Below are 19,490 nucleotides of genomic sequence, written 5' to 3'. Positions count from 1 at the left end.
TTTGTTGTTGGTCATGCTTTATAGATTTTCTTAGACATTGTTACTCACTGCTGGAATTCCTTGTACGCCTGTCATTTGCTAGACAACCAGTTGCCCTAAAGTGCAAGCTGTTAGGTATCAGACCAATAATCTATATCTTTATTACACACCCTTCATATACAGCATTTAGATAGACGACAGATACAAGAATGCCCGACCCCTCCACTCTGGTAAGATAATAGAGGAGGAATTTAGACAAGGTTTGAACTTTGCACTAATGATATCTAGAAAATTGCTATGGTGCAATGCTAGAGAACCAATTAGCCCAAAAGCTTAAGTTGTAGTACACCAACAATGTAAATCAAGCCTTTAACATCATTAATTTGCCATGCTTTTCCAATTTAATTGCCACTTTAGTCCATGAATAATTATGTCCTTTTCTTCAATGGTCCTTTGTGGAAAAATTGAAATCTCTTGTGCCTATTTTTATCTTTGTTGCATCTTTCTTGCCATAGTTCTTTTAGTACACATCCTTGTCAAATGTTCTAATGCAAGTCATACTTGGCACTACTTGCCAATGGGGGCCAAAGAACAGGGTGAAGGTTTGTTGACGACTGCTTGTGCGTGGATGCTAAACTTTTATTTACTTATTGCTCCTTGGTCACTATTTTATCCTTTCTTGGTCATGTATCCCTGTCTTTTATGGCCCCTTACCAGAAAACAGAATGTTTTTGTTAGTCCTCTTTATCTACCAATTCCATTGTTCTCCTGTTCATATAACAGCCACGTCAAAGTCTGATGTCTGTTATGCTAATCAGTATGCATGTCTATTCCAAGGAAAAGAAAAGACGAAAGTTTGATGATGCCTTCTTTTATAGAAATTCCTCATCATTTTATAAACACCAATAGTTTACTATAAAGTTGGTTAAATTTACCAACATGTGGAATATGTGGTGGATTCAAAGTAATTGTGTAGCTAATTAGTTATTATATGTTTTTATCTTTTACCTTTAATCTATGTAGGTCTTACTAAAAAGTGTTGTGGAAGAGTATGATGATGAATCTTCCCTAATAGTTGTTGTTCATGAACTTCTTCTATTTGCAGGAGGAAATTTATGTCTCAAGAGCACCTGGAAGGTTAGATGTCATGGGAGGTATTGCAGATTATTCAGGAAGCATTGTATTGCAGGTTAGATACTTAGCTAGATACGCTAATGCTAACTAGTCCAAATAAATAACCTGGATTTTCTTCTTTAAAATAAAAATGTACTATTTAGAACAATTCTTGAAAACCTGAAATGAGTTAAGGATATATGTGAAATAGTCTTTTATCAGGGGACTGCATGGAGATGTACTGAAAAGGTACTAGAGAATTTGTTGTTACATTTAAAGCAAGTTACTAATTTACTGAAGAAGAAAGATATTTCATCATTTGTACAATGCTTTTAACATTCCTCCAACAACACATTCAATCTTCCTTTTGTTTTCCCAACTCATTTCAGTAATACCTCAAGTTTTTTTTCCTTATGTTGCATCTGGGAGTTAGATCTCACCAGTCACCAAAAATAATGGAAATATTAAAACAACATAAGACTAGAGTAACTCTGGAATTAAGTAACTGGAAAATTGGCTAGTGCAACAAGCACTAAAAATCGAGAACAGTGGTACTCTGATTTTGGTCATGGTACTGGATGATGTAGTAGTTTATAGCGGTCACCATTACTGCTATGTGCTTGGCATTCAGGAATTTTTGCTAGCAGCTTATTTTATCCCATTAATTTAGATGCCAATTCGAGAGGCCTGCCATGTTGCTGTTCAGAAGAACCATCCGAGAAAGCAGAAGCTCTGGAAACATGCACAAGCAAGGCAGCTAGCAAAAGGACAAGGACCCATTCCTGCGCTGCAAATTGTATGTCTATATTTATAACCAATATGTTGAGTTTTTTTTCCTTTTTTTCCCCCTTAAGCATACAGCAGCAAGAGTTGCATGAATTTTGCACTAGTCAATAGTGATGATTCTATAATATCTTCCCCATAAAGCTCAGTTCAATCTTGATTTATCTTGCTAATTTGGCTTAAAAGAGTTTAATTTAAGCTTGATTTAAGTCAAACTTGAACTTATCTTGTCGTTGTTCTTTTTCTCTATAAGATCATGCTTGCATATTTCCTATCATATCTACCATGAAGTTCCTGTAAGGCTAGAATCTTAACCTTTCTAGAATAATGGTTATTTCATCTATAACGTAACACTAGCCGAGTTAATTGTAACATTGTAAATAAGAGAACAAACGTACCTTTTATGCTTGAAACTCCCATAGTAGTTCTCAATTTGGGTCGTGGTCTTTGCTTATTACTGTGTTACAATTAATGAGATAATTATTTCTCATCAAAAGATGTATATATACATCATATAAGGTATATTGTAACCCAAGCATAGTATTAGGATACATGTACGTTAACACCCTTCCTCAAACTCAAGGTGGCTTAAATACAAAGAGTTTGCTAATAAGATGTTTAAGACGAAGAGTTGGACATGACGGTGAAAAGATTAGAAATCTAGTCAATAAAAGACATATGAGGATGACTGATAGTGCCAATTAGAAATTGATATCAGATCAATCGAGCATCCATCTCGATATGCTTGGTTCGTTCATAAAATACACGATTAGTTGCAATCTGTATAGTATAAATGTTATCATAATCAGTGATGGTTGTGCCGTGTCACCATCGGCACAGGGCATGCCGTGCGGCACGCCTCGGCACGCCCCCTCGTGCCAGTGGCACGCCCCCGTGCCAGTGGCACACATTTATAATGTTTTTAATAATTTTTTAAAGATATTTAGAGATATTTTTTGGTCTTTGGTATGTCATTATTTGTTTTTTTGTCTAAATATATGTATTAAAATTTAAAATATATATTACAATATTTTATCTTTAGATTATTTTTGTAAATAACCTATTTTATTAAAGATAAAACAACAATTGAATATAAATATTATTCAACACATAATATGATTGAATACGTTCATTAAAATTAATATTAATGATTAAACACTCCATAATATGATTGAATACTACATAATATAATTGAACACATAATAATATTCAATACATAATTGATCATTCAATATATAATTGATAATATTTCAATAATTAAAATTAATATTTAGTTGAACGGAGAATGACGAGGAGGATCAAAGACTTCATTTGCTGGCACAAAAATAACACCGGAATGTTGCGTTAAATAGTGTCGATATTCTTCAAAACTCATCCACTAATAATATTGCTCGTTATAACATCTCACATAGTATTGCGTTAAATACTATCGATGATATGATATGAATATTGAATATGCACGGGAATGACCAGCACCGGCACAGGCACAAACACACCATAAGCATATACAGATTGTGGATATGGAGTATAATAAGGGTGTTGCGACTCTGGTAGGTATGATTGATATAATGGTAATGATGATGAACTTATATCATCCTGTGAGCGCACCTCTCCTGATGTCCTGCTACCTATAGACTCAAGTCTTTCCCTCATTTGACTGTAATCATATTGAGCTTGAGTTGGTTCCTTTTTTTTTCTTCTGTCTCTGAGAAATTCGGTTTTGTGGTTGTCTAGGTCTAACAAATGAGTTGTCATTCCAATTTTTAAAAAATGACAAATAAGTTGTCATTTCAAAAATAACAAATGATAAAAGTTAATTGATAGAAATAAGAAAAAGTTAAAAAAAAAATAAGTTTCACATGTCATATCATGGTTGTTAAGAAAATAAGTAAAGTTGATTTAATAAAAATTGATGAAAATAAAAAAAATTAAAAAAAATGTCTCTACATTGGCACATGACCGGCACAGATCGGCACGGCACATGTGCCAGTCGGCACAGCTCGACACGAGGGTGTGCCACTGGCACACCCCGTGTCAAGTGCTGTGCCTCTACTGGCACAGCAAGTGCCGATCGGCACGGCCATCCTTGATCATAATAAAGAGCGGTAGGCATAGCGGTTAACACTCTTGTCACATAATAAATGTTTAAGATGAATGTCTCCTTGATAGTTGTAGATATAGCTTTGTATTTAGCTTCAGTATTACTGAGTGAGACAATATCCAGCATTTTGCTATGCCAAGAGATAAGGGAATCTTTGAGAAGCAAACAAAATCCAGTGGTGGAGCAACGGGCGGTAGGATCTTCATCCTAATTAGCATCAGAGTAAGCTCGAAGCACAAGTGATGAATTTATAGACATCAAAAGGGAGCAAGTAATATAGTCTCCAAATATATATGAGAATATGAATAAGTGGTGCTCAATGAACAGATCGAGGAGCTACCACAAACTAACTATAGCAAAAGCATGTGAGATATCTGGTCTAGTGCATAAGTACACAAGTTGAATGATAATCTATCGATATGTAGTTAGATATGACAATAGTACAAAATCTGTAGGATGAAGCTCCACATGAAGCTCAAGAGGTGTATCAATCATCCTATCATCGGATATAGCAGCCGAGCTAATCAAGTGGAGGCATACTTTTGTTGAGATAGAAATATACCTCTCTCACCTTGAGCAATTTCAAGACCCAAAAAATAATTACTCTACATGGAGTAAGAGAATAACTCTCCTATTCAGTGATGATTGCACAGCCATTGAGTAATCATAAGCACTCTCAACATAACCAGCCTCAATAACTACAAGCGAAACCGCTCGAACCAAGCACGAGGTGCTTACTTAAGTCCATGTGTAGCATGACAAAGATGACAGATATGAGATGAAGGAGCATATAAGTCAGACAAATGTTGCATATAAACTATTTTAGAGAAATCACGATGAAGAAAAGCATTTTTCATATTCATCTAAAATAAAGGCCAACAATGAACTACAGCAATTGCAATAAGAGTGCGAACAATAGTCATTTGAGCAACAAAAGAAAAGGCCTTGTAGTTAATGTCACGATCCGAAATAGGAATCATGATCGGCCATGCACCTCAATATGCTTGGGATACACGAAGCCTTATTAATACTTCCTAAGTGTACGATGGCAAAAATAAATAAACGAAAAAGATATGCTTTATTAAATTTAAACTAATTATAATAATTATAAAACAATGTCATTGTTTTTGAGTCTAAACGAAATAAATTTAACTTCTAATCTAAAGCATAAAATCCAAAAGAGCGGAAAGGTAAATAGGCGGATCCTAAGTCGAGGTGGAGTTCGGGTACGTCTCGCTCAGTTGCCACGCTGACTATTACCTGAGATAGATAAATAAATAAATAAAAAAGAAATCCATGAGCCAACAACTATGGCTCAGTGAGTGGAATCCACTCAAAAACCACATAAATTCTAAATTTTATTAATGTTGAATAAAAAAAAACTAAAATCAACAATATTCATAACAATTTGCAATATGCATGCTTTTTAAATAATGACAATGATAACAATAGAGAGTCATAACTTGTAACCTTGTACAGTTTCAACATATTAATATTTTTCGAATATTTATACTGTCATATGTCTTAATGGGTCTATACTCTATGGATCCACATCAACTAGAAGTTACCTTGAGATGACGCTCGGGATTTTTCTTCATAGCTGATCCGATTAGGGTCATCAGATGGTATCACTATGTGATCAACACACTCTATTTCCTATATATAAATACACTTAAAGGCCTGAAACTCTTCAACTATAGCACACTTCCAAAGAGGATGAACAACAATTTCTTGATAAGAACTAGACTCATGTTCTACAAGAAGATTGTTGGAAAGGCATGAAACTTAGAAGAATATGACACTAATTCTATATAATTATAAATCTGAGGAGAGCGATGCTCATGCTGTGAACGACGAAAGCTAACATTACAACTAGGAGGACCTGCAGATAGAGGTGGGGCAAACGTAGAAGTGACAAAACTGACCTATTAAGAGTACACCTGAGTAATATGAGGACTATGAGAAGAAAATGCATCATGATCACTGGCAGTGGACTCCTCAGGAGAATGAGTAGGTGAGGGTTCAATATGATACGATGGAGAATGAGAAGATGTAGGTTGAAGAAAAATAAGACCTTGAGCTTCACGAGAATAATGAGTATCCTCCATAAAAGTAACATGATGAGCAATACGCATCTGTCGACTCAAATGATCATAGCAACAATACTCTTTATGCTCAGAACTATACGTAGGAAGATTGCATCACACAAACATGGCAGATAACTTGTTATGCTCATGAGCAGGAAGAAAGACAAAGCAGACCCAAAAAAATGAAAATGATTGTAGTTTGGGTTAAAAGAGAAAAGAACCTCATGTGAAGAACAATCACATAAGAGAGAAGGCATGGGGTTGATAAGATTAACAGAAATCTAAATAGATTTGCCTGGATAGAATGAGGAACAAAATTATTGAGAAGAGAACGATTAGTCTTTAATATGTGTCGATGCTTTCGTTCTACTATACCATTTTGCTCATGAATATATAGATATAACTACTAAAAAAGGCTTCCATCATAATGAAAAATAGAATGCATAACAAAAGAGGTGTACTCTCAAGCACAATCAGACCTTAAAACCTTAATACATTTTTTATACTGAGTGTAATCCATAGAAAAAAATATTTGATAAATCTAAGGAGTCTCATATCTATGATGAATAAGATAGACCCGTGGTACCTGGAATAATCATCTATGAAGCTAACATACTATAAATATCCACACTAGAAGATAAAGATGCAACTCCCAAATATTAGAATGAACAAAGTCAAAAGGAAAATTGCTTTTATTAATGTTTGAAGAAAAGGGAAGGGCCTAAGTGTTTAACCAACTTGCAACCCACACAATTAGACGTAGGACTAAAAGAGGGAGGCGCCAGCAAAATAATACGCAGATGGAACAAGAAGATGTAATAACAAAAGGCGATAAGCCACCAGCTCTCCTAGCTAGTATACAGATCCTGCGCAACACATGAAGTGGCAGTAAATAAATTATGATATCCAGAGTCATAAATGTTTGCTAATAGAGAGAAGGTTCATGCTCTGATTTGGAACATGTAAAGCATGTGGCAATATAAGGTCATCAAAAGGTGTGGAAGTATTAATGAAAGAACTAGACTAATGATTAGGAAGAAAATACCGATTAGCAATTCAGGCAGGTGGCAAGTGAGGAGTAAGTGAGTAAGGTGTGACAATGGAGAAGTTTGGAGTCATATGGCAAGTGACATCGGAGTTTGCAATCCAGGTTTCACTAGTATTAGTTGAGAGATCAGATTGCGAAGCAGACATAATGGATGCTGGATGATGCATAAGACATTTGAGAAGCTGACTCTATTGAGCAAGAATCTGTTTAATCTGTTGCAGACAATTATTAGGAATGTTAGGGACGAGAGCCACATTGGTGAAGACATTAGTGGCCACAGTTGTAGTCTGATGAGAGCATTTTTAGTCTTGTGGCTCTTATACTTCTCAGATTACTACTCCCAACAATTTTCAATCAGATGTAGCTTGTGGAAATGGGAACAAGATGAGTCAATATTACCTCAACAAGAAATGTATCTTCTCTAATCAATGAAACAGACAAATGAGGAGGCAAAACAAGACTAAACAGTGCATAGTTGTGTCTTTTTAACAACTAACTCAGCTACTGTGGACTCTAAGCTTGGCAAGGTACCCAATGGAACCAATGTGCCTGCTATAGGAGGTAACTTTGGACGAAGAGCATATAGAAACCGCTAAAGTTGACGACACTTTTGGGAAGCCTCATAATTTGTAGAATATGGAATAAGAAGCTCTAATACCTACAACTCACGCTAGAAATCACACATGTGACTATAGAATTGTTGGATGGATCGCCCATTTGCTGAGCAATTTGAGCACTAGATAAAAGATAATACTCCCGAGTACCACTAGTCTTGATAAAATGTGATCAATGATCACATGTCATGGTAACGAATGAGATCTGAACAAAGAGTTTTGCCAATGGAGACAATCAAAAACGCCCGAACATGATGATCACGAGTCTTCTAGGTAGCAATCACAATATGGCTAACCAGTAGCAATTGTAAGCATTAAGTCAGCACAAAGAGGAAAGTAATCACATGTTGGATTATAATTAGCCATAGATTCAAGTTTTGAGGTAGCAAAATTCTGCTATGATCTACTTGAGGTAGCAATTACTTTGGTAAGATGTTGACGACAACAAACTAGACGATAATAATAACTTGATCAAATCAATCACTGTCGTGGCTGGATCTGACCTGATAAAGTACTTGAGGCGGCAATAAATTGGTTAAATGATCCAATTGCTTGAAAAATTGCTGTAGAAAATAACAAAAAGAGAGACAAAAAGAGAGTGGTGTTTAGTGGCAAGAGGAGACCTAGATGGGAATACCGTGCTGGTTAGGGATGATGAGCTAGATGGACTCGTCCACTACAACTGCTACGCCTCCAAATCTAGAGGTAGAAGGCTGGACGAAGTGCATAGAAGATCGATCCCTCCCAGGTCGACAACGACAATGACCAAGTCACCAGCAATGAAGTCGACGCAGCGAGGTCCCTCACTCTCAAGATCGGGCCCCTCGGTCTTTCCCCCAAAAAAGGCCTCCACATCATCCGTGTCACCAACAAGCTCACTGTCGAGGATCGAGAACCATTAAGCCAAGGTTAGCATTGTCCTCCTCACCTCAACCATCGTCATCAAATCCCTTAAGGAGATAAGGAGCATCAAGCACAAAGGCAACGTCGTCTTTCCACAACGACAACTTCTTCGACAACAATGAGGCAACTCCTTTAGATTCCCTCTTTTGACCAAAAACCCTTGTTGCACTCTGATACCATGTTACGGTTTACGAGTAATGAGATGATTTATTTCTCACTAAAAGATGTATATATACATCATACAAGGTATGTGTCCCTTAGACCAAAGAGGAGAGTATTTGATGAAAAAAGTATTGCTTGATTAATGACAGAGAACCTTATCCTTATTTATATAAAACAACTCAAACTCTAATAAATGAATAAATATAACTATAATAACTCTAATACCTTCTCCCCCCTCAAGGTGGATCATAAACTGAGGGTTTGCTAACAAGTTTCCTAAAGTGGGAAGGGGAAGAAACTTTGTGAAGAAGTTGGCAATCTGTTCTTTAGCGTTGAGGCGATATAGAGAAATGATGCTAGCTCAATACTTCTGATGAGTGCAGTTCATTGATTTTAATGTGCTTCATCCTATCATGGAAAATAGGATTCTCATTGAACTATTTAGCAGTATCATTATTGATATGAAGAGGAGTTGGAAGGGGCAAGAGAATGTCGCAAAGAACTGAAAGCGATGCATCAGAGTCAACTGAATGAATAGGCGATTGAGGTGACTCAGACAACATGAGTTGAAGATAATGTCTAGAGCTGAGGTCAACATGATTGATCAACCTACAAGATAAGATAGGTGCAGATCTCCATATCACACAGAGGCCGCTCAGCATACTCAGGAGATGAGACCTCCAATTGAACGGCTTTAGGCTTGTCAAACTCAATGAGGCTACAATGGTAGCCTGGATGATTGCAAAAAAGAGCACACCCTAAGGAGATATCGTTGATGTGCCTTGAAGACATCTCCTACGAAGGCCTATCTCGATAGAAGATGCCTATGCGCTCTAATCTATCTGAGTGACAAGAAGAAAACTAAGGACAGGCTCTCACGATCGACCGGGACACAAGACTCCATTGGAAGGGATGATAATCTATCAAACAGCTTGAGGGCATCGCAGACACTCAAGCCTTTTGTTGAACATTTAGAGAGCAGCAAAATATTTCTTACTGTGACTTTTAGTCGGACATTTGGTGAGCAAGCATAGGCTTTTCATCAAACACTTTCAGAGCAAGCTTTCAAGGCTTCCTTGACTTTAATGTCAGGAATTGTGGACTGTAGCAGGAAGTGAAACACAACTTCACTGGCTGCAGAGGTATGGCGGAGCCAATGCGGCATTCCACGAATATCTGGTGAGCAAGTCTTCAAGGCTCCCTTCTCTTCAATGCTAGGAACAGTAGGCTGCAACAAAAGTGGAGCAGGTAAAGCAGCTTCACTGAACCATGGCAGAGCCAACTATGGAAGAAGACAACGACAATGTTGGATCTATGGAAGAAGCAACAACCGATGTGGTCGATGGGCATGATGCGGTTTAGGGAAGTTGTGGCAAGATGAGGTGGTCTCTTCACCAGGGACCGATGGACGGCTGTTAGAGCTGCTCACCGGGAGGAGGCTGGCGAAGAAGCTGCTCATTGAAAGGCTCCTCATGAAGAGGGCAGGTGTTCTCTGTCAACAAGCGACGAGGGGCTTAGAATAAACCAATTCTCTGCGAGCGAGCAATGGAGCTGGAGGAGGAGCAACGACAGAGATGAGGGTCTTTGAGAACAGCGATGAGGCCGAGGGTACAAGGGTGGGCTGCTCATCAAAGAGCTCAGATTGAGCTTATCTGTCTGAAAAACCTGATGACAACAGTGAAAGGGAAAAAGTAGACTGTTTGAGCTAAGTCCCTGGAGACGGGATGCTCTGATACCATGAAACAATACAAAAACTAATCCTTTGGGTTTGGAAAGAAGAGAAAAGGAGAGGAGGGTATTTGGTGAAAAATGTATTGCTTGATTAATAAGATAGAGCATTAACCCTGTTTAAATGAAGCCACCTAAACTCTAATAAATGAATAAATACAATTACTCTAATAATACTGAAACAATGTGCTTCTATGGAGGGCAAGTTGAAGGTTGATGAAGGGTGTTGGATGCAAAGATATTGTCAAAAGTGGAAGGGGCAAGAAACAGTAAGGAGAAGAGGAGAGGAGTTTAGGCAGCAATAAGTGTGGAGAGGAGGTAACGACCTGCTGAGGAGATGAGGAGAAGCTTGGTGGTTGTGACGGAGCTCTCAGCCATCAGAAGGGATAGTCAAGGCAATGGAATGACGGGAAAATCAAATGAGATCCTAGGAGGGAGAAGAGTGGTGAGGAAGGCATACCTTGTAGGCTTAAATATGCAGACTACCGCACAACTCTGATTTAGGAAATATTACCATAATGTCCCAATCTTTTTTCATTGTCCTGGTTAATTTTTAAAATTTTGCTCCTTCTATTTTTTGTTTCTTTATTATTTCTGCATGAATTGCTGATTCTGAATCATGCTTTTATGTAGGTATCATTTGGTTCGGAGTTGAGTAACCGTGCACCAACCTTTGATATGGACCTATCAGATCTAATGGATGGTGACCAACCAATTTCATATGAAAAGGCTCACACATACTTTGCACAGGATCCATCTCAAAAGTGTGTTACTTTTCTCTTGTAAATGATTTAGAAGTCCTCTTGTGTCTGGTGAGTTAATTTTTAGTTAAATTGCCATGGCTCAGGTGGGCAGCATATGTTGCTGGAACAGTGCTTGTCTTAATGACTGAACTAGGAGTGCGTTTTACTGAGAGTATCTGCATACTGGTAATGTCCTATTTTCTTTTGTTGATTGAACCATTAGTGGCATGTACATATTCAAGTTCTTAATTTACATATTATCTGAGACCAAATCAAATCCTGTAAAAGTTTATAATTGTTCTACATTGTAAATCCGATTCTGAAACTTTTTGGAGATCTTGAATTCCATAATTCAGCACAATTGGGTAAATGTCTGATTCTAGAGAGGGAAATATCTTATGGATATGCTCATATAACTTGGACAAAGAGTAATCCATTCTATATCCCCTCTTCTATTATAGCTGAGTCATTGATTAAATTTGAATAGCCCTACCCTCTTTTCCCCCTAATGTCCAATGAGACACATGCATTAAGCTCATTAAAGTTTAGATCCACTAGTAAAGGTTGCCAAAAGAAAAAGAGGTACTCTAACCGAAGATAAGCTTGTTATGCTTAAATTATAATTTTCAATTGAAACCTTGCATGATTTTCATTATCTATGGTATGTGCCAGACAAAAAGTTTAGTATTTTTGCATCGTTCCTTTTCCATTAAGATTACTTGTCGCTGCTCTTCGCCGACCTTGCCGTCATCCGAGCTGGAGGCGCCGCTTATGCCACATGTCGGCGACAACAACGTCGACGGCGAGCGGATCACTGCTAGAAGAGGTGTTGTGCGGCACTATCTCGTGCCACATGTTGGTATGCCACTAGCACGACCATCGTTGACCTATAGCATACTACATTCCTTCTTATGCATCTTGAGAGACCAATGCATCATTGCCTGTATGACCTGTCTGTTTCATCTATCTTTTAGCAAATATCTCACAGAACTTAATTACATAGAAGTCCTGGACTAACCTCAGATTATTCCTTATCAAGCAGTGGATTTTTTTTTAATATCTACTTTCATTGAATAACTTGGACATATTCATTGAATAAGAACTTGGATATCTTTCACTATATATGGTTTATTATAGTCCATGAGAAGGCTTCTTTGTCATTTCTTTGAAGCTAAGACATTTCCACTTAGCTTATATGGTAAAGTCTTCTGATTTCTCCATTATGTATTTGCCACTGCTTTCTCAATTGCAGGTTTCTTCTGCTGTTCCAGAAGGCAAAGGTGTTTCTTCATCTGCATCAGTAGAGGTTGCTAGTATGTCTGCAATCGCTGCAGCTCATGGTAGTATGTTTATTCTGTTCTACAATAATGATTAAGCTTCACAACAATTATTGATATGCTTGAAGCCTTGAACCTTAAATGATGCTAATATGTTTTCTCTCGACTAGACTTGTGTCAATGGTTGTCTTCTATCATGCAGCTTTGTTCAGTTACTTAAGTTAGTTCCTTGTAGGGGTTCATAAGATAACTAATTAGTAACCTAGGTTCACCAGATATAGATTCAAATTATTACTCACATTGCTGATCAGATGTGGAGCTTTGCAGGAGGCTTAGTTGTTTACCTATAACCTATTTGTGTCTATCTTGTTTGCCTATTTATGTAATACTAGTATCTTACAATCTGCTTTTTGTATGTATGAATGATAGTATGATACTTTGCCATGTCTTTTGTATGATGGTGATGCCCTGATACATGAGCTCTGTAAGAACATTCCATCTGTTTATTGCATACCTTTGAACCAAAAAAATGATACCAGTTTGGCATGAATGGGCACATGGTAACTATGGTTTAACATGAGGTCGGCATGGCATGAGATAGATAGTAGGAATATTAGGAAACTCTCTTGGATGACTGCAAGTAAGGTACTGACATGGCACATTATTGGTGCCAGTCAACAGAAAACAGAACCTGCATGACAATCTATGTCTGCCATTTAACAGAAGGAATAACAGCAAACTGAAGCATGTAAAAGATGATATTTATTGGTTTTCTTTTTATGTTATTTGGAAGGTGTCAATTTTATGGCAGTAGAAGTTGCATAAATCAGGCAAATTAGTGATAAAATGTTGATGCAGCATATAGTTTTTTTGCTTCTTAATATATACATCTGTGGTGTAAGTAATTATATCCTCTTCTCTTCTCTTCTTTGACCTTTATGAAATCTAATTTTGCAACTTCTGGATTCCGGTTTCGTGATTTTGTAACACAATAATATGTAGTTGATTCTTCTACTGATAAAAGAGTTCAATCCTTATCTAAGCAATAGAAGCTTTAATAATTTCTGTACATGCACTGGCATATTTCTGAATCTCTGCAATGCAACAACTTTACTTCATCTAGTATGCGCATTGTTTCTTAATAATGAAGGTCAACATTATTACCTCTCTGGTTCTCATCTTATGCCCATAAAAACATCTGTATAGGAAAGTAAACTAAAACCATCTTTTCTTGCTTATACTATTTTTCTCTCTTAATAGTTTTTATGTTACAAAATTTTAGTTGGGCAGCATAATGGCATCTTTGCTATGTCAGATGACATTTGAAATAGAATAGTCCTTCAACATCACATTTCTTTTATTTAGAATTAAATTACATCTACTCTATATGAAAATTTTGCAGTTAATGGATTTGTTGCAATACATTTTGTGATGTTCATTAGACATGTTTGGAACAACTGTAGAAAAAAGTAGAAAGAAACTCAACCTTTTCAATTATATTTAAACGTCAACAGCTGTTAATGATGTTTAACAAGATCTTTTGCATGTATTTAGGTTTAAGTATCTCACCAAGGGATCTTGCATTGCTTTGTCAAAAGGTATATGCGACATTTTAATTGCATAATTTATAAACAAGATTGGATTTTTATGCGTTCATCTTTTAGCAGATTAACTGTAAGAAGATGTTTGGCAGGTAGAGAATCACATTGTTGGAGCTCCTTGTGGGGTGATGGACCAAATGACTTCTGCTTGTGGGGAAGCTAACAAACTACTTGCTATGATTTGCCAGGTCTGTGATGCTACCTTTTATGATAACCTTTCCTAGTTTTTAAGGTGTCCTGGTTTTGGGATAGTGAGACTAGATTAGTAATCTCATGGGCTTTAATGGCCTCGAAGGGGGGTGGGGGGGGAGGGGGTGGTGGTGTATTAGTATTATAAGGGCTCTATTATCATATTGCCCTCAAATTTATGTTATGTGACATTTGTTGTGACGAGTTTAGAGATTTTAATATACAAAGTAAGATATTTCAATTGCTTAACTTTTTATTTATCTGATTTTTTTTTACTTATGTTTATTTTTAATTTCCTTTTCTCATTTTATTTTTATTTTTTACTTTAATTGATATTTTACTAAATAAATTTTATTTTACTCACTTTATATATTCCTATTTAACTTTATTTATTATTGATATTGTTTTTAGTTTCAATTTAATTGATATTGAACTTAATCTCTTCTATACTTTAATATCTATTATTTATAAATATAAGAAATTGCTTTTATTTTATATTTAGAATGCAAAATAATGTACTTTAGTGATATTATAACTTTAGTTTGAGATAATTAAAAAATGATATGTGTTATTAGTTTTCTTTTCTGAAAGGAGAGTAATGTTATTTCATATAGATAATTTTCTCTGCACTTTTCGTTATCCCATTCATAGTCCATTGTAACCGAAATATTGGACTAAAAAAGGGTCATGGGATTAGTAATCCAATGGGATACGTCATCGCCAGGGATATAAGCCTAGGGATGACTTATTCCTCCTTGCCTCATATTGTAACCAGACAAATTCTTATTCTTATACTCATATCATTCCATTAATTTCACCTTTCTATAATTTTGTGTAGCCTGCTGAAATCAAAGAACTGGTTACTATTCCAACCCATATACGATTCTGGGGTCTTGATTCTGGAATACGTCACAGGTAGAAATCTCAATATTCAATTGAAATCAAACTCCTCCAAGACGATAGTTAAATATTTTGATAGTGAGGAACTAAAATTCATCAAGAAAAGGAATTAAAATTTTACTTCGGAATAAATTTTGTCTGGATACAGTGTTGGTGGGACTGATTATGGATCTGTAAGAATAGGCACCTTTATGGGGCGAAAGATGATCAAGTCTGCAGCCTCTGCCCTCCTTTTTCAATTCCCAACTAGTCTAAATGCCCCCCTGCAAGGTGATTATATGAACTCTGATGAATGTGAAGAACATGGAATTGAATTTCTAAAAGCTGAAGCTTCGATGAATTACCTGTGCAATCTATCACCACACAGGTTAGATTTTCTTAAAGATCGTATTATCTGAGTTTTTAATCTTATTCTTCTCTATTTAAGAGCAATTTTTTTGTGGTCAAAGTCAAACAATGTTTTTGTAGAATTATCATCAGATCTATGTGGCATCTTTTAGGAATCTATATCAACAACCATTACTTCATAATAGTGTTCTTTTATCACAGGTACGAAGCTGCTTATGCAAGGAAAATTCCAGAGTGCATAACTGGACAGGCATTTATAAAGAAGTATGCAGATCATGGTGATTCAGTAACTGTCATTGACCCAAAGCAATCCTACAGTGTCAAGGCGCCTACGAAGCATCCCATCTATGAGAATTTCCGTGTTCAGGTTTGATCTCCCATTACACCATACTTAGTTATCTGGACACTGAATGAGTCATTTCTGTTATTCTTTCTGCACTCTTCACTTGAATGATCAGTCAGTCAGGTTAAATCATAGTGATGTCCTAGCTAAAGCAAGTAGGTAGTACCTGTGTGCACCTTCATCATGGGATTTGGTGCTACAGATTTTGTAGGCAAAGACTTATTTGTAGTACTTCTATCTGCCAGCTGTAAGTAACTAGTATCAAGTGGCTCCAGAGTCCTAATTTCAAACATTTGCAACTAGCATCCAGAACCTTTATCATAAAGAGATGAGGGGTGACTTATTGGACTCCGATTAATGTTAAACCAAGGTTCCCAGTATTGGGATTGGTATCGGCCATATCGACAATATCGCCGTATCGACCGTTCGTATCGGATTAGACTATTTTTTAATTATATAAAATTTAAAATATTATTTAAAAATACAGAAAAATGCAGAAAAATTTAGAAAAAATGACAGAAAAATAAGAAAATAAAAATTACTCATATATGAAGTCTAAAAACTTAAAAATGTATTAATTTACTAAAATTTAAAACTTTGATGAATATCAAGTTTGTTCTCGTAAATTTCTATAGTCTTTATTATCATAATTACCATAAGTTTATTAATATTGATGTCTGTGACCTGATGCTCCAAAAAGTGATTCCATCATACTAGTCATATTGTATGGATCTTGTTATGTGACTTGCGTCTAAAAATGGTAATAACCAACATTTAGATTTTGTGTCTGAGAATACTGAGGATAATAACTAGCATATGGATCTTGTGATAGCTCCAAATAATAAATACTCGATGTACCATAATCATAGGAAGCAACATTCTCATGACGACATCGCTGATATGTATATATATTCTCAATTTCTATCTTCAATCATTATGCCTTCTTGACTTTCCTCAACAAATGTAGATGGGATGATCTCACCACCATATGTATCATCAGAACTATGACTAATACTAGTAGGTATACTATCTCTTGCTGCTGAATGACTCTTACCAGCCTCTGCCCTCGTCGTAGTCTCCCCCAATATCTCATCTAATCATGGGTTATCTCTGTCATCTAATAACCTGTCCTTTATTTCTCTGATCCATGAAGTCAAGGGGTCTTCTTAATCAAAAACATGATTTAAATCGATCAGTTGTTCATTTTTGTCTTTCTTCTTAAATTTCTCTCCCTCAATCTTATATTATAATAACAAAAAACTAAATTCTCCAATCTTTCCATTGTCAATCGGTTGCATGTTTTTGTGTGGATTAAGGAGAAAGTAGTGCAATTTCTTTCACATTGTGATAAAGACACAGTTTGACTTAAAATCTTCTTTAATATTGGCGTCAAATTTGGTGCCTCCTCCTATCCATAGATAGACCACAATTCAGCTGGAGTGTTATGAGATATAGTTGCAGCAACTTTAGTAGTACTAAATTGTTTAGCTCTCAATCTATATCTCTCCATCTGAAAACAGAAATATATTATTGCATACTGATTATATTGAAAGTTAAAACTTGAAACAAATAATACTAAAATTATTTAATTGAATCATAACTCACTTCTTTATCGCAAAGGATTTGTTTATGAATATCGGGCTCAAGCCTGCTGATTACCTTCCTAACTCCCAGCAAGACTTCACTATTATTATTGACATTTGTAGAGAATTGAAATCTTAGATTAAGAAAATACTTTATAGAAATTTAAATTTTATAAGTATTCAAGTTTTTAAATATTCATAAATAAAAGTAAATTATTAATTTAAAATATAAAAGCATGCCTACCAGCAGCGTGTATATTTCTATGTAGTTGTGTTCCACCTAGAATCAATCATCTTCCACCATTTCCTATAACTTTGGCCCACATTTTTTTTATTGATTCTTTTGCTATGTCCATTGCCTCATATAAGAAACTCATCTCAGATTTGTCATCACTATCTACAAATCTTAATACTTTGACAAGAGGCTCAAATACTGCGGTGACAATTGTAATATTATCCCAAAATGCATTTCCAAGATTCATATTTTTTAAAGTTTCACCTAAAACTTTATCTTTAGATTTCATATTCTTAATTTTTATAGATTACTCCTTTGATGTAAACATCCGCATAATATCATCCTTATAGCGCATGATGCTCTCCAAGGCTAAAAATGAGTGGCAAATCTAGTGACGCTAGGTCTGATAATCTCTCAACCACCAGTCATTTGTCTGAGTAAATTAAGAATCCAACCATTGTTATATATAAAATTTGTCAACCTCTGATTTTCATGTATGACCATGTCAATTTCAGGCTCTTTTGCAATATTCTCTAACATTAGATTAATATAATGTGCAGCACATGACGTCCAATATAAAGGAGGTCTTTTTATCATAAGTAAATTTTTAGCAGCTTTATAATTGGCCCCATTATCAGTAACCACTTGGACTACTCTTTTTTCACTAATTTCTTATACCACCTCATCCATCAACTAACAAATATAATCTGCATTTTTGAAATGAGCAGTAGCATCCACAGACTTTAGAAATATTGTCCTCATGCTAGAGTACGCTAAGAAATTAATTATATTTCTTCTGTTTTGTGTATTCCACCCATCACACATTAGTGTACAACCAAATTCATCCTAATGTCGTTTAATGTCTCAATGTAAGTACGAAGTTTATCTCCCTCTGAGTCAAGATATTTAGTAGCAATATCATTTGTGTCACGACCCAAAATAGGAATCATGACCGGCCATGCATCTCAATATGCTTGAGATGCACGAAGCCTTACCAATACTCTCTACGTATACGATGACAAGATAAATAAATAAAATGAGAATGTGCTTTATTAAAATTTTATTACTAAATGCAATTAAAATAAAAACAATGTTAATGTTTTTGAGTCTCTAAAATAAAATAAAATAAAATAAAATAAAATAAAATATTCTAATCTAAAGCACAAAATCTAAAAGAGCGGAAGGGTAAATAGGTGAATCCTAAGTGGAGGTGGAATCCGGGTACATCACGCTCAGTCGCCCTGTTGTCTATTACCTGAAATAAATAAACAAATACAAAAAAAACAATAGAACTCGTGAGCCAACAACTATAGCTCAATGAGTGGAATCCACTCGAACCAAATAAATTTTAAAACATATTAATACTGAATAAATTAAACTAAAAGCAACAATATCCATCATAATATGCAATAGGCATGCTCTCTACATAATAACAATGATAACAATAGAGAAATATCACAACTTGTAACCTTGCACGTTTTCAACATATTAACATCTTTTTGATATTTATACTGTCATGTCTCAATGGGTCTAAACCCTGTGGATCCACATCAACTAGAAGTCACCTCGAGATGACGCTCGGGACTTTTCTTCATAGCTGATCCGGTTAGGGTCATCAGAGGGTATCACCCTGTGATCAACACACTCTGTCTTTTTCTCTAACCGTTGAGAGAAATTAGAGTCACCTAGGAAATTTTCTCATACTTCCTAGGACTGTTCCCTAACCCCGCCAGAGTCACCTAAGAAAGTCACT

General features: G+C 35.8%; 1 protein-coding gene across 1 annotated transcript in view; it reads left to right on the top strand.

The window, feature by feature from the left end:
- Positions 1 to 19,490, top strand: part of LOC140796033 (L-arabinokinase-like) — a 49,001-nt gene that overhangs the window by 21,425 nt on the left and 8,086 nt on the right. Inside the window, exons 17-26 of the mRNA XM_073148909.1 lie at positions 1,085 to 1,168; positions 1,763 to 1,888; positions 11,152 to 11,282; positions 11,366 to 11,447; positions 12,514 to 12,601; positions 14,093 to 14,136; positions 14,232 to 14,327; positions 15,167 to 15,243; positions 15,377 to 15,595; positions 15,778 to 15,943. Of these exons, the coding sequence (XP_073005010.1) occupies positions 1,085 to 1,168; positions 1,763 to 1,888; positions 11,152 to 11,282; positions 11,366 to 11,447; positions 12,514 to 12,601; positions 14,093 to 14,136; positions 14,232 to 14,327; positions 15,167 to 15,243; positions 15,377 to 15,595; positions 15,778 to 15,943 (1,113 nt within the window). The remainder of the gene's footprint in view (positions 1 to 1,084; positions 1,169 to 1,762; positions 1,889 to 11,151; positions 11,283 to 11,365; positions 11,448 to 12,513; positions 12,602 to 14,092; positions 14,137 to 14,231; positions 14,328 to 15,166; positions 15,244 to 15,376; positions 15,596 to 15,777; positions 15,944 to 19,490) is intronic.

Source organism: Typha latifolia, chromosome 1 (genome assembly GCF_019914945.1).
Source record: "Typha latifolia isolate L0001 chromosome 1, TyphaL0001v2, whole genome shotgun sequence".
Classification (NCBI taxonomy): Eukaryota; Viridiplantae; Streptophyta; class Magnoliopsida; order Poales; family Typhaceae; genus Typha; species Typha latifolia.
Note: the sequence above shows the minus strand (reverse complement) of the source record. Positions and strands in the feature narration are given on the sequence as shown.